A 15,949-nucleotide genomic window follows, 5' to 3' on the forward strand; every position below is an offset into this window, starting at 1 on the left:
TGAACCAAAAACACCCCCCCCACACACACACATGCAGAGTCGAGCTGTGAACGCGGTCAGACCTCTACATTCGCACTGGCATGGTTGAACAAGCCCCCGACAGAGCACGCTCACTCGCCTCCACTCAGGAATTACAGTAATGCAGACTGAGCATAGAATAAACACATTTCTAAGAGCATAAACAAACGCACAACTCACACACAAACACGCATGGGGAACAAGTGCATGCCAGACTGTTTGATTATAATTACACTGTACCTCTTTGTGTTTTTCTTTTCTTTCATGCATGACTGGGAGTTTGACCACTGTAATTAAAGTTGCTCCGCTGTTGGTGTTTGAGCTGCTGTGCGTTTCCGCTCATTGGGATGCTCTGATTAGTCTTTGCTGGTATTTAAAGAGACATCCACTGCTTACTCGTACTCTATAAATTGCCCTCCATGTGATGAATCACTACAGTGAATCATCATACTCATGGAAGCTCCTAAATTAGCAGTTTCCTTTTCTTCAAAAATTTTAGCTAAAGAATGCTTTTTTTTCTTCACCATAAAAACAAACATCTGAACCAATCAAAGTTTGATGATTCATAAATGATGCAACATAACATCAAAATCATTTATAACTAGAGTAGATGGTTTAATGAGGGGCACGGATTTGTGCAAGGAAGCATGATTAAGTTGCAAAAGAGTGAAGGATTTGTTTTGAAGCAGCAGGTGTTGGACCCTCGCAGGCTGGAATATCAGAGTGGTGTCACTGTTTGGTTGAACAGAGGAGGCCAGTGATCGATAAGTAATCTTAAAATCAATAGTAACATTCTGGGAGCCGGGTTTTTGAGACCATTTTGTCTGTAATGAGCCGAGGATTCAGATGAGTTTTTCATCAGAACTTTTCACTGAAATGAAACACCAGACAGAGCTCATAATGACCCTCATAAACATCACATGCAGCTTTTTAAGCTTAAAAACTGGGAGTTATATGATCTTGACATTCTGCAGATTTGTCCATTTTTGTCCATTTAAAGTTCTTTTGTAACACATTTTTTCTGTTTTATCAGAAACACATGCCACTTATTTATTTATTTATTTTTAATCAGTAATGTGGTTTTTTTCTGTCTTTTTGTGTTGATCTTCAAATGGCTGCATTGCTGGATTTAGGCAGCAAATATGGGAACAGAGACTTACACCACCAACAATATTTTAGATTGAGATTTTTTAGATTTTATTTAATTGCACTTATACAGGATATTGCAAAATAAAAACAGGTTAAAAAAATACATTAAAAAGTAGGTACAGGAGGAGGCAAAAAACCTTTTAAATATATAAAAAAAACTCTTTACTTCCTCATATATTCATGACTTTATTCTAGTAAAATTCCAACTATTTTGTCATAAATGTATTACTTTGTTTTTGGAAAATTACAAATAAATGAATAAATAAATAAATAAATTATTGTAAAATTCCAACTTTTTTTTTTTATACATTTATGATTTTATTGTAAAATTGTAACTTTTCCCAATAAATGGACGACTTTATTTTCCTAAAGTTTTCCTTATAGATTCATGATTTTATTCTGGTAAAATTACAACTTTTTTCTCATAAATTTAAGAAATTCTTCTTGTAAATTTAAATTTTTTACTGTTACATTTACAACTTTATTCTTGAGAAATTTCTACCTTATTTTCTTGTAATTTCACAACTTAATTGTTGTAAATGTTTTAATATTTTTTATGGTGGCTCCAATAACTTTGTCATAGTTCATAATTTTACTAAGATATACTTTGCATTAACCTTTAATAATAAGTGAATAATAAAAAACCCTGCCTTAAATGATCCCAGACACCATATCCCAGGAACTTACTATTGATTTTATATTTCTTATTGCGCTTTAAGCTTCCTGTCAATTTTCTGCATGTGGTGACCTATTACTGTTGAGCATATTTGATCATATAGTTGTTGAAAGTCACAAAACTGTTTATATAAAAAGTTTTATAATATCTCAAACATCAGAGTTTTATAGGTCAATTTGTTGTCCTAGAAATCCTGCAAATATACTTTAAATAGGAATTTAATTAAATAAGTTTTACATATGCAGATCAAAATGATTTAGGAGATGGGTAAAACTTTATCATAACTAACCATTATAGCTTGTTAACAAGTCAAATATATAGGAAACAGGTCTGTTAGAACTTGCTAAATAACAGCTTGTTCGGTATTTATCTTTAAGTTACATTTATAAGTCCTTAACAAACTGTTATTTAACAAGTCATTATAACTCAATAACTAACAGTTTATTCATGGTTTGTTAACTAGCTATAGCAGATAATTAATAACAAGTGTTGTTAAGGTTTTATTGCTAAAATAGAACTTAAATAAAATGAAAGAATGCAAAGATCCTCGTAAGTCCTCATCATATTAAAATGCACATTTTTGTCCCTAACACAAAAGCTGTGTCTCCTCCAAAAAACGTTAAACGTGAGTTTTTAAATGACTGCTGATTCCCTTGTCATGTTAGAAAGCCTTCATTAAACATCTGCTGTCAGTATTCTGGATAATTATCTCAGTCTCCATTAAATATGAAGAAAATCCCCGTGCATCAACCTTTGATTGCCTATGCAGATATTGATATGCAATAACTCTATCAATACACTCACAGTGGAGCACTTAACATTCTTTCTGAGGTCATAAAGTGAGACTCAAAGCGATTTCACAGGGACCTCAGTCATCCTCATTCTTCTAGATGTAAGGAAATGTTAAAATCAAACAAAATTAAAAAAATTCCTGAACTAAAAAAAGATTTTTAGTTCCATTTGTGCTTTGAGTCTTTGGAGGACGTTCGTGTGTGCTTCTGGTACGGTTGCCATTTTTCACAAACAAGACTTCTTTATTGTACTGATGTCATAGGTCGAAGGAGTCAAAACATAAACTGACAATTATGTAGAGATGTTTTTGATTATAGAGATTAACTTAACAAATACATGGAAAAATTAAAGGAGGATTTGACATTAAAAAGGTAGATTTGGATTTTACTGGTAGATTTGAGGGTGACAAAGACGAATTGTTTTCTGCAAATGCTAGATCAGAAAAAATAATAAACCTGTGTGATATTCATGTTTATATAGTAATGGTCAAAATGCCACTTCATTGTTATCATGAAATTATTGTTTTGGTTCTTCAGACCTCATTTTCAAAGCTCTGCTTCATCGGCTAGTGTCAAAGTGTAATTTGCTGCAGCAGTAGGTATTTTTTCCTGGTATAAAACCCTGCTGTCTTCTGTGGGTGATACAAACACTAGAAATATCTGAACTCTCCTTTTGGTTCATCACTTTTGATGTTAGGAATGTAACAGGAAACAAGCTGTCAGCTGCACAAAAAACACAAGTGCTGTTACATTACGATTCATTTTATCTTTTTTCTTTTCTACTTTCAAAAGCTCGCCATCAAGCTTCGTCAATTTAAAGTAGTCTTATTGCAGGTTTGGTAAAGAGACAATAACTGGCCACCCTGTCAACAGTCAAATAAAACAATTACACACTAGAAGAATACTTGCAGGTTGTGTGGTTTTTAGTCCTGTTATCTCAAAGGCTCTAGTTCAAGTCCAGCCTTTCATTGTGGAGTTTGCATGTTCTCCCTGTGTATCTTCAATTTCTTTGTATGTCTCCCATAATGAGGAAAATGCTATAAGAACATCTTAAAACCCCTCAAATATAATTTTAATTTGAGTAGATCCAGTTTTACTCAGACATTTACAACTGCCGCTATGCAGGTGTGTTCTTCAACCATACAGGTGTGTCAAGGTGTGTACACGCCTGTCTCATCAGCTTTTAAGTGGCCACTTTCAATGAGAAGTCTTTGCAAACACATATAGACTAGAATTTTGGGCTTTCGCGTCCGATTGCATGTCGGTACGCAAGTTTTTAAGTTTTTTTGGGGGCTCTATGTACAAAACGGCCGTTCACTAATCAGGCGCTGAGAGTTCAACCGGTTGAACTTTTTTACGCTTAATCACAGCAATGCAGCACTGTGACCAAACATGTGGGTCTCTAAAACTATTTTGTAGCTATAAAAAAAGAATTGTTGCAAAAATAATGTATCTGTGTGTGAAATGCTTCTTTATTCTACATGAAGGAGAGAATGTGAAATGGCAGAAGATATCAGTATTTCCTGAAATACCTCACTTACTTCATTTCACGTTTCGTCTGCTTTTATTCTGAACTGAAAAACATTGATGTGCCAGGAAAACAATGAGATGACTCAGAAAAGGATTACGCAATATTCATGGATGTGTCAGATGACTCATCGAATTCTGACATAATATTCATGGATGTACCAGGCAAAGAAACCCCACGTACTAAGAAAACAAGAAAAGATTTAAAAGACAAAAGGAAGTACAAGACATGCTTCTATAACTGATGGTAGAATAGAAACGCTTAAAACTTCCAGAAAACACAAGTCAAAAAGAGCAAGCATTGGAGTATCACAAACTATCTGAGGTACAAAGGACGAGGCACCACAGTTAATGCTAGCATTAGCATTAAAAGAAAATGACGATATGCAGAACCACTAAGAAAACACAGAAATATGCAAAACTAAACATAAAGGAAGTTGTGAAAATGGCACAATGCAAAGATGACTCGGGTGCTGGAAACACCTAAATAACACTCTGTGACATGCCATAACTCTACGACCCTTTACGATCAACATCAATCAGCAAATTTTGAGGTAGAGAAAAGCAACTTTTATATCAGCTTTGCACCGATATGCAACACATTACTAACCAAAGGTGTTGCTTTTCTCAGACTGATTTATGCTGACTATGTCAACACTTAACTACTCTAAAGTGCTGCTCATCAGCACAAAGCTGCTTTTCTACGCTCCAGAATGTGCTGGAATCACGTTTATTCTGCAAAAATGTTTGAAAAGGTACAGTAGTTGAGTGGATCTAAACTCCAGTTTTAAAGAGTTCATAGAAATACAAGGAAACAAAAAACATTGAGATTGTTTTGGCTACATGGCCACAAAGTTTTGACTTTATCTGTTTTACAAAAAAGGGAAAAAATGAAATTGGAGAAGAGCATGGAGATCTTTTTGTGCTGAAGTTTAAATAACAAAAAAATCAGCAAGTGTATATGTGTGATTTTTATTAGTTAATAAAACATGGTTTTATGAATGTGAGCAACCGCCATGGTTTGAACATCAGGAAATAAAATACGCCTTAGATGGATGCATATTTTTCTCCTGCAGGCAGTGATCAACGTCACCATAGCAACAGACTCTCTGTATGGAGGTATTGCTTGCCACTGGCAAAGGATTCACTGAAGCGCCTGCTGTCTGTTTGTCAGCCTGACTTCAGTTGCTCACATATTTCCTTCATAAAGCCATAGTTCCACAATAGGAGAGTTGGGAGATAAAATACATAATTGGGAATGTATTTGCCTCAATAATGACCGTTGATCACATTTGTTGTTGAATTCCTCTTTAAAAGAACCTGTGTCTTTTTTTAGGCTGCAAGGAGCAAAGAACAAAAAAAAAGTCCATATCGGAGAAATGTGTTAGTTTAGCAGGAGTCTGTAACACAGAAAGAACATGTGTCAAATGGAAGTTTAAATCGATTTCTTTGTGTGTGCGTCAGAGCTGTGAGACGTGCTGCTGTGACTGCTGGGTGAGTGTAAAATCTGGTATACAGCACATCACTTCAGTGGTTTCACTGGAGTTTTGCAGACAACAAGAAGAATCCATATTGTTTTCTCTTCTCTAGATTGTTTAAGTGAAACTTAATTTGACAAGAGAACGTGAATTTCACCTCATTCTTTTACTGCTTGCTGTCGTCTTTTGGACCAAATCCAAATGAGGGTTCATATTAAACCTGTTTTAACATTCAAATGTCAAATATTTGATTTCTTTTTTAATTATAGTTTTTACAAATAACAGTAAATGTAATATTGAAGTAGATTTACAAGCAACAACACAAAATTGAACTATAAACATACAACCTGAACGTTTGAATCTCAGCTTAAGCTGGTGTGTGAGGAAGGAGAAGAAAATAACTAACGGACTTTGCAACAAAGGTGGCAACGAACTGTATAAATGCTCACAGAATCCTATGAAAAGTGAGACATTTACATGAGCCTCTTTCAGAATTTTTTCTGTATCTGCACAACTTGTACACATTTAGCAGTAGTATATTTAACAATAAGGTCTCACATGTAATTTGCTTGAACTTTACAACAAAAAAAACATTTGCATTGCAGCTCTCTCAGTTGCATTGATACTTGAATTAAGTTTCCAAAAGTGTCTTCGCTCTCTTGTTTTTTTTTCCTTTCATGGTTTATTTTCCTGAGTTAGAACACTTGGGGTAAGGCTCATCGACAATGCTGATATGTGACTAAGCTGAGACAACAGGCCTTTGCTTCTTTGATGGCATAAACATGCATCACTTTGCTTAATTTAATTAAATCACGGGGAAAAAAAGAGTCAGTAAGCTACATTCACACGGTGTATTTGATGTGCATTCAAGGACGCACTAAACACACATTTTGCCCTTGGTGCTCACACTGGACTGTCACTACCCCAAACTAGTTGGAAGACGATTGGTGCAAAATATCAAAGCGGTGCAAAGCTCATGTATTTGGCTCTAGGCTTTTTCTTTCACAGCTCTATCCCAATGAACGAAAGACTTGATGTCGTACGATTCTGGCAACACTCAAAGTGTAACTTCTTCTTCATAGTCAGTTTTCAAAAAGTTCTGTGAGTTAAAAGGAACGCAATCCATACTACTAGATCCGAGACCCTGGTTGGTCAAAGTTTGACCTGGTTAGATGTGTGTTTAATTACTGGCTGTGTGTTTTGTACCTATAGCCCAAAAAGAGTTTTAAAAATGTCAGTAGCTATGCATGAACTTGAGAGTTTTGAACGTAAAAGCCTGTAAAAAGCGTTTACATAGACCTTCCATTGACAGTGGTCCCTAGAAGCCGTGTTTCCATAGGCGGTGTGAATGTAGCGTTTCTGAGAACTCACTAGTGGTAAAAAGGTTTTGCTTGAACATCATCGGGATATTCTAACTTGCAAGACTCAATAAAATGAAATATCCTCACACTCTCAGGGAGATATTACGTTTAATTAAATTATTTATTTTGCTAAAACTTAGAAATAAGACTGGCGACATGTCTAGGGTGTACCCCGCCTTCACCCGAGAGCAACCGGGACAGGCTCCAGCAACCCCAAAAGGGATAAGCAGGTTAAGAGGATGAATGGATATAGAATCTCATCTGTGTTAAGCCACATGGTGTGTCAGCAGCTGCTGGTTGTAGTGTTTTTACAAACTTCGATGACCTTTTTAAGACGATAAATGTTTATCTTTACCATGACCTGGAATATTTTGGGGACAATTTATGTTATTTCTCTGAAGTGGTTGTGGCTAAAAACTTGGACAGAATAGGGGGACTTTTTTCCTGTATGGTAAGGAAGTCTGACAGATGCTTCAGTTAACTGCACATTATTCAAAAAAACCCTAAGTGTTTGTGCAAAGTAGTAAAGAGGATGGACTAATTCAGATATTTGTAGCAGAGTGCATGTCGAACGAGGCTTTGCTTCATTACCTCAATCTTTTGATTAAAACTTTATTGAATTATATTTAAATTTGATGTGCAGAGACAATGTTAGCAGAGTAATAATTTTCATAAAAATTAGCAAAACTCAGACTTCTAACTTTATCAAGCTAGGAAACCAGTGTGAATCCTAATGATTGGCAGTTCATCCAGATAATAAAACTTTACTTACGTCAAAGTTAAATACTGTATTATTAGCTTGATGTTTTCTGTGAACTCCAAAAATGTTCATTTCTTCTATTTCTCACACTGAGGAGAACAGTTTCTCTCATCCTAAGGGTCAGGACAAACTGGCCACAATCCAGTTGTGTCCAAATGAAATAAAGTTATCTTTAATGAGACCAGGAAAACTAACAGCAGTGCTGGTGTTGATCTGCGGTCAAAAGCTTGAACGATTTCATCCCCCGGCATGAAAAACTTTAAGAGAAGGGAAAAAAGGCTCTTTGTGCCTTTATTCCTTTGTGTGGGCGTGTGTTTCATGAGCGGTAGTCAAGCTAGGGCTTACGACAGCGGCGGGAGTCACGCTGAGAGCAGCACGCTGGTTTTCATCAGAATCTGCTCTGGTGTTTGTGTGCATGTGTTGAGGCTGGTATTCCTCATCTCAACAGCAGCCCTCTCTGTTCTTCACTCAGCTCTTTTTTTCTGTCGTGCTCACCCCCACACCCCTAAATCCGTTCACCCTTTACTTAATCATTTTGTCCAATTCAAATACTGTTCTCAGAAATGTAACAGGATACAAAGCTGTCAATAAGTGTTCATAACAAAGTGCAAAATGTCAATTTTTTCTGCCTCCAACAATCCAGTGCAAAGCATTGAGGAGTAATCGAAGATGATATTGCTGAAAAGTGAGAAGACAAAGAAAATAAAATGTCAGAGATTTTTAAAGCGGCTCATCATTCGTTATGTTTTGTGACATAGATTTTCCTGTTTCCTCTCACTTTTCTGCTTTGTTATAAGGTGCTGTTGTTCTCATTCAACAATAAATACAGAAGAAATGTTTGCCCAAAGGGTTTCTAGGTGGATTTAGGTTTTTTATTGGCATTAAAATCAAAAGTAAAAGCAGATGAAATTGTCTTCAAATACCATAATTTAAAGTACATAGGTGGTCATATATAAGTCAGATTACATTTTGTGGAAAGAAATGATGATGAAAGACTGAAAAATAAAACATAATGACAAGTAATTAAAGGTAAAAAAGTGAAAAAAATCAAGTTGGAGTACAGTATATGGTGTTCAAAAGTTTGTATCTTATCTCTAAACTGACTGACTCAGTAAAGATGAAGATGAGTGGAAACTCTAACATGAATATTTTTGTAATTTGATCATTTATTTTCTTTAGATACGAATGTTTTACAAATCAAAGATTATTATTTGTTACAAGAACAAAACAGTGTTACAGAATTGGAAAAGAAAGTTTATTTCTTAATTAAGATGTTTTTAAACGTTTTTGATGAAATTCACAAAAAAATCTTTGCAATATAATTTTTTCATAAGGGATAGTATCATTTGTGATCCGTTGGGGTATTTGTTAAGTGTTTTCTCATGATATTAGTTTAAGATGCCAAAATATTGTCATCAGTGTTTAGTAAAAAGCAGCGTATTTACCCACTGTCTTCAATTAGATGGATGCATTTTTAACATGTTTTAACTGTATGATAAAAAAAAAGTCATTATCAACTCATTTTACCATTATTTCAATTCAGCAAGTAATATTTAAAAAAAATAATAAAAAATACTTCATTTATTCTCATCATAAAGTTTGGAAAATTAGAAAACTTTTTCCCACCAAAGGTATTTTTGAGATTTCATGGAGGCAGCCATTTTGAAGTAGAGAAAGACCTTTTACTGCCCCTAGTGGAATGACGATGCATTACAGGACAGTAACATGGACCAAGTTATATACGATGGGTTTTTAAGGAAAGTTTGGATCATGCTAATGAGATAGGGGTCTCAGAAATGTGTGTATCAAATATGATAGAACTAAAACCAAAAGGGACTTACTCATTTGGTGCATTTTTAAATTGTTATTACTTGTTCTAAAACGTAAAATAGAGACTCAAAGATATGAGAAATGCCATCAAATGAAGCAAAATCAATGAATGTTGTAAATAATTAAATATCTTCATTTCAAAGATGCAAATCAAATGTAATGTAAATATTGATTTTATTTATATTTTACATATATTTTTATCTTAAATTCAGTACATCACCCTCTCCGATGCTCATTTTCTTTTCCCCCAGCCTTATAGCTGCCAAATTTCGCCTAAATATCTGACAGAAGAGTAGAAACCCTCAGGACATTTGTTGTTGCTTGGTGAGCCAGGACTAAAGCCTGTATGTAGAAAATTATTAGATGATAGAAACTATCTGGAGTGACTTGTTCTGCCTGCATGGAAATAAACAGTCTGCTGGAATTGTCAAAATGTAGTCTTATTGTAAAGACTACAACAACTGTACCGTGTACTGTGAGGTTTAAATGAGATTGTTGTTTTATAATATTAGTTTTTCTTTTTTTGTTTTCACAGATGTGATTCATACTGTGGGACCAATCGCACAAGGAGGAGTTGGAGAGGAGGAGAGGAGAGCTCTTAGGTCATGCTACAAGAACAGCCTGCAGACTGCCACGGAAAAGGCGGCACGCTCGGTGGTGAGAGGGAGGCTGAGACGAGCCTGAAGGGTCGATGAGACCTGTGGGGAATAACACAGGGAGATATGAAGGGGAGGGACACCAGTGTTTCACAGGTCAGGTTAAAATAGACAAATTAAAAGAAAAAAACAGTCCTGAAAGGGGCAGTGTGGAGAGATTCTGTAGTCACAGATTTAAAATAAGACACACTAAAAATGGATCAACATTTATGCAAAAATATAAAGAGAAGGAGTAAAAACAGGTGGCATTGCGGCAGGATTTTTAAAAACACCTTTGATGTTTCACAAAAAAATAAATAAATAAATAATCCACGTGGAAATAATGACAGAGTTGCACAAAAACTGAATTAAGTTCAGTTCTGAAGAGTAAAAGCGAATGCATCATTTGCCTGAGTTTGTGCAGACTTCTACACATCTTCAAATTGCAAGTCACATGTTTATCTCCAGCCTCGAGGGGCTTGTGAGTCACACTTTCCTTCGCTGCATGTTAGAGCTCAGCATGCAGGTTAAATGAACAGAGCTAAAGGCTGGTGGTGGTGGTGGGGGAGCATCCTGGCATCTGCCCATGCTCCTGTATTTGACAGCAGGTTGAGGATCTGCCAAATTTCAAGTTTTCTGGCGGCTTGACTCGCATCAGAATGGGTGGTTGCTCCGGGACTGTGCCAGCCATGGATCTTATTGACTTAAAGTTGCAATCCTGCACATTTGCATAATGCAGATCCCCCCCTCCGATTTTAAACCGTTTAATGCATCTACGTTTTACAACTCATCTCAGCTTAGTGGTGTTTATCATTTGTGGTGTGGTCTACTTTCACTGAGCTGAAAATTGCCCTGAGTGTTCAATCAGGAGCAGAGATGCACACACACACACGGCTAACAGGGGTGCTGTTTGTAATGAGATCTGGTTGATTCAACCTTTAATTTACCTTTGGCTTTATTCCACTCGCGTCCAAAGTGTGTGATTTTACTGCAAAAGCAGAGCTCCCCCTGCCTCAGAATAAAGAGGATTCTCATTTGTCGATGCTTAAAAGCTTAGAGATATTTATAATAGATGTGTTATTATTGAAAGACTCTGCTAATAATATTTTTTTTCTAAATATGAAATTACTCTGCTGTCTATTTGATGGTTAAAAAAAACTCAGTGGGAGAGTTTTCATACATGTATTACGCTGCGAAGTTGACAGCTGAGAGATTTAATAAAAAGGATTCAAACAGAGGGAGTTGCAGTTCATGGTCCACATCTTGCATTCCCAGGGAAATAGATTTCAAAGTACTTCAAACAGCAGCTGTCATTTAAAATCACTGAACTGTCAGAACGCGAGTATTTGTTAGTGAAAAGCAGCCACCATGAGCTGCAGGCTGCAGGCTTTTTTGCACTTCCAATATTTTGTCAGAATAAACAGCTGTGATCATCACCACTAACCACTTTTAACTGACGGTCTTTGAAAATATTAAACTGTATTAAAAAAAAAAAAAACAACTATGTCTTCTAAGCTGAACCACTGTGACACCATTTATATTTTTATGATCAGTCACGTTTTAGCCATTTGAGGACAAAATACTCACATTTTTTGGAGAAGATAATCAGATATTAATCCAAAACCTTACCTGGCATATTACTTTACACGTTTAAGAACGTTAGAATTTCTCAATATAATTTCACAATGCAATAAATACTACAATAGTGTGCATTTGTTGATGTTTTTGAACATTTTCAGCTGCAAGATAGTAAAAATTATTATTGATGATTATTGAATAACCAAAAAACAGGTAATAAATAATCACCTGCTTTAACAAAGAACTGAAATTATTATTTTTGTCAGTGTTGACGTACAACAGCCGCCTGTTTTTGTTCTATTGCCAATAGTATGTCAGAGTCTCTGTGGCGTTTTTTTTTTTTTTTTTATCTGTAATCCAGCTTGAAATGTGAAAATTGTCATAATTCTAAATGACACATATTCCCAGTTTTCATAAAGCAAATGTTGAAATGTCGCACAAACTTGAAATCCCTGCATCAGTTTAATGAAAGGCATCGTTGACAGACGGATTGTCATCAAGTTCATAATTATCTTCTAATGGCCATTATCAACTTGGCATTTCTGACAGCAGCGCATGAGAGCATTCTGAGTCTGAAGAACCCACTGAGAACAGAAGAAGTCCTCATGTTACTGCTGCCTACAACACACAAAAGAAACAAATCGCTTCATGTAAAAAGATTTTAAAGATCACGTCGACAATTATAAAGGCACAACAAATAATAAAAAGACCAAGATTGCAGTTTAGAAATCTAAACAAAATTCCAGAAGCTAAAACACAATTTTATGATAAAACATTAAAAAGTGAAACATGGATTTTTTTTTGCTTTTTTAATTGTTGTTGCGATCTTTAAAATGTTTTTGTGTCGAGTGATTTAGGTACGATTGGCACATCAGGCCTATAAGCAATATATAGGTGGAAAAAAGATTAAATTTAATTTTGATAATATACCCCAATATCATAAAAGAATTGCCTCATTGGGCTTCACGCCAGTCATTTTGTAGAAGGTAGAAAGTAAAGTAGAAGGTCAGTGATAAAATATAAACAATAGCTAAAAACTAAACAGGCTAAATAAAACTGGTTATCTTTCCCTTAGACCCTCCTTCCCAGTGAGGAAAAACTCCTAAATAACCTGATTTAGGAAAAAAAGAGGAAACATTAGGGATGTCCACATAAAGGAGAGATCCTATCCCAGAATGGACAGGGGATTTACCAGTTAAGGAGGAATTAGCTAACTACGTATTTGAATAGAGTTCAGCCAGATAGGACTGGGGGACATGTGGGGGTGAGGTCCACAGCCAAGAACAGGAGCACCGATGATCCACCAGGTATCTGAAATTTCTCCCGCTCCCCTGGAGGGTAGTGGGAAAGAGGAACAACACGTGAATCACACTGCACCAAACAAGATGACACATTTATAATAAGTCTTACATAAAGTCTTAATATCAGTTCATAAAATTCCATAAAATAGTGAGCTTTTATGAGTAAAAACTTTTGTGCAATTAATTCATCAATTTTTTTAATGGAGGATTCCGTTTATCACTAATTATATCAAAAGTGTTTCTTACAACCAAATAAATTCAACTTTTAATGTAAATTTCTTAACTCAGTAATAACTCTAGTGCTATCTAGACTCTCGGATCAGACTAGACCTGTCGTCTTCCTTGTGAAAATGAGTTCATATGAGTGCAGAATGGTTCTATGTAAGCGTAAACTGTGCGCTGCTGCAGAAAATCGAGCTTGTAAGAGCATAAATACGCCCCAGTGCTTTGTGCTGTCCTTTGCTAAGGTGCTCTCCTCAGCATATTTTAAACAAAGCAGTTTTTAGAAGACGTTTTTAACAGACGGCAGAAAGTCAATATTCCCTCTGATTGGCCAATTCTAAAGTCTCATTGCAACCTGAGCATGTTCTGTAATTGTTATTTTTATTAGCCAATCGAGGTTGTTAATCTGCATGTTACTAAGTTTCTTGCATTTTTTTTTTTTTATAATTATATAAAAATATTATTTTAAATTTCAAAAACAAATTCAGTTGCAGTTAAGAACTGGAACAATGTTTATATTGCTGGGTCACAAAATGGATAAATTAAAAAACAGACTTTGGTAACAACAATACTGACTTACAACCGGCCTATCAGAGGAGGTATTGACTTCTCTAATCTCAAGCCTAAAAACTGTTGCATAAAATAAGCTGTCAATAGCAGAAAGGGGGCAGGCAGGCATGGAGTATTGACATGTCTTCACTCTCTCGAGTCTTGTGCACACACAAGCAGCATTTTGCTCCAGTGCAAGAGTCAAGTTAACGCCTTAGTCACAACTGCCCTCATGGGTGGACACAGGCTGTCTGGGGGCAAAAAAATGGACCAACTATAGTATGCAGTGGGTCCACACAAATTATCAAGGTCGTAGACCACTCAATCATACAGATGCGCACCTCACTAAAGACTAGACGCATACAACAGCATTACTAATTTGTCGTAAGTGCATATAACACATTTTTCTTACAAATACTTCCCAATACACCTGCGGCACGCACGCCAATCCTGTGTTCCGTTGTCATGGTGTCCCTTAAGATGGCTGCACAAGCCTCAAGGGAACTGCAGGACACACCTGTGTTCCAGCCGCTCCTCTCTACAACCCACCATGGCCTCAGGCAACCCCAGAACCCGCCGCACCTGTACAGGTGAATCCATGTGACGAAGGCATTAACTCACACAACAGAGAAAATTCATCCCACAGAAATGAAACATTGTTATTGAAATAAACTGCAAATCAGTCAATTTGGGAAAGTGAAAATATATTTAAAAAATGTTTGAGCAAAAGACATTACATAAATAATATAAATAACATATAATGTGAAATAAGCATAAGAAGCGATTCATTGTAACGATGTACTGTATGGATTATTATCACATATAGACTCCAGAGCTGAGATGTTATATCTTAGTGTTTAGTCAGTGGCCTTCTTCTCTAATACACGTTACATATAAACACCACAGAGAGGTTTAAAACACATTGATTGCTGGTTTCAATGAAATACAAAGAGAGGAAATTTTTTCTTCTTAAAATCTAATAACTATACACAAAATTATTAATTAACAATTGGTATCTTTAAAATAACTCTAAAATATGTTTTCAGACCTTTCCATAACTACTTGATTGCTTTTCCCAGAAATTTGTTGTAAAGAAATGGGTCAAAAACACACGTTTTTGATCATTTTAAATATAGCGGAGTAAATGTTTGAACGTTTTCTAAAGAATACTACATAAAGTAAGAATGCTAGGAAAGTGTCTTTAACTGTAATATTTAAAATAAATAAATATATATATATATAATTCCTTAAGTTTTTTTTTTGTTTGTTTGTTTTTTTGAGGGAGGGTCTTGTTACGTTAGAATAAAGTGCTCTAAGAGTAAAATAATGCCCTGAAAAAAGATGGATTTGAGCTGAAACATGCAAAAAGTTTCAAAGTTTCTATAGCTCTTTTTAATATTTTTTTCCCTAAATATTTCTTTGATATATAAAAATCTCACCAAAAAGAGAAAATTACACCAATTTAAAAGAGACTTTTAAATTAAAAAAATAAATTAAGAAAAAAGTAATGGTACTTGAATAATTTATCCACAATTGAGGTTTGACATAACGGAGTGAAGTCGGGTTAAAAGAAGTACTTCTAGTCTGCTCTTCCTGCATGGGATCAGCAGCAAGCTCCAACCACTTTGTCATCTCCACTCTACAGGCTTTCCCTTGCATCTCCACTGGGATTTATGGTGAGTGTTGTGTTTTCTTATCTAACCACAGCAAATACATATTGTTTTACCCGCTGTGCAGATTTTCTCTGACTGTGCTTGAATTAACCGCGAGCTGGTTTGTGTTCTCAGCAGCACGCCCGTTGCCAGTGACACTATTTAAACCAAAGTGATGTCATTCATCACATTTTCTCCTCCAGAGGTTTTTTTCCTCAGATTAATGCTTTGGATTGTGACCAACAGATTAAACTAGATTAGGTTAGAGATTGTGTCAGATTGAGTGTAATCCCCCCCACACCAGTAAAAAGAAATCGGGTAACAGATTGTGCTCAAACACACCCTAGAGCGGCTGATGGTGATTTGAAGACCAAAATGCAGATGTTTGTCATGATCACCACTTCACATATTTATCATTTGAT

General features: G+C 35.6%; 1 protein-coding gene across 1 annotated transcript in view; it reads left to right on the top strand.

Moving 5' to 3' along the window:
- Nucleotides 1-15,949, top strand: part of macrod1 (mono-ADP ribosylhydrolase 1) — a 148,427-nt gene that overhangs the window by 119,603 nt on the left and 12,875 nt on the right. The window contains exons 6-7 of the mRNA XM_024283787.2: nt 10,126-10,247; nt 15,521-15,551. Coding sequence (XP_024139555.1) covers nt 10,126-10,247; nt 15,521-15,551 — 153 coding nt within the window. The remainder of the gene's footprint in view (nt 1-10,125; nt 10,248-15,520; nt 15,552-15,949) is intronic.

This window comes from Oryzias melastigma, linkage group LG10 (assembly GCF_002922805.2).
Source record: "Oryzias melastigma strain HK-1 linkage group LG10, ASM292280v2, whole genome shotgun sequence".
Lineage (NCBI taxonomy): Eukaryota > Metazoa > Chordata > Actinopteri > Beloniformes > Adrianichthyidae > Oryzias > Oryzias melastigma.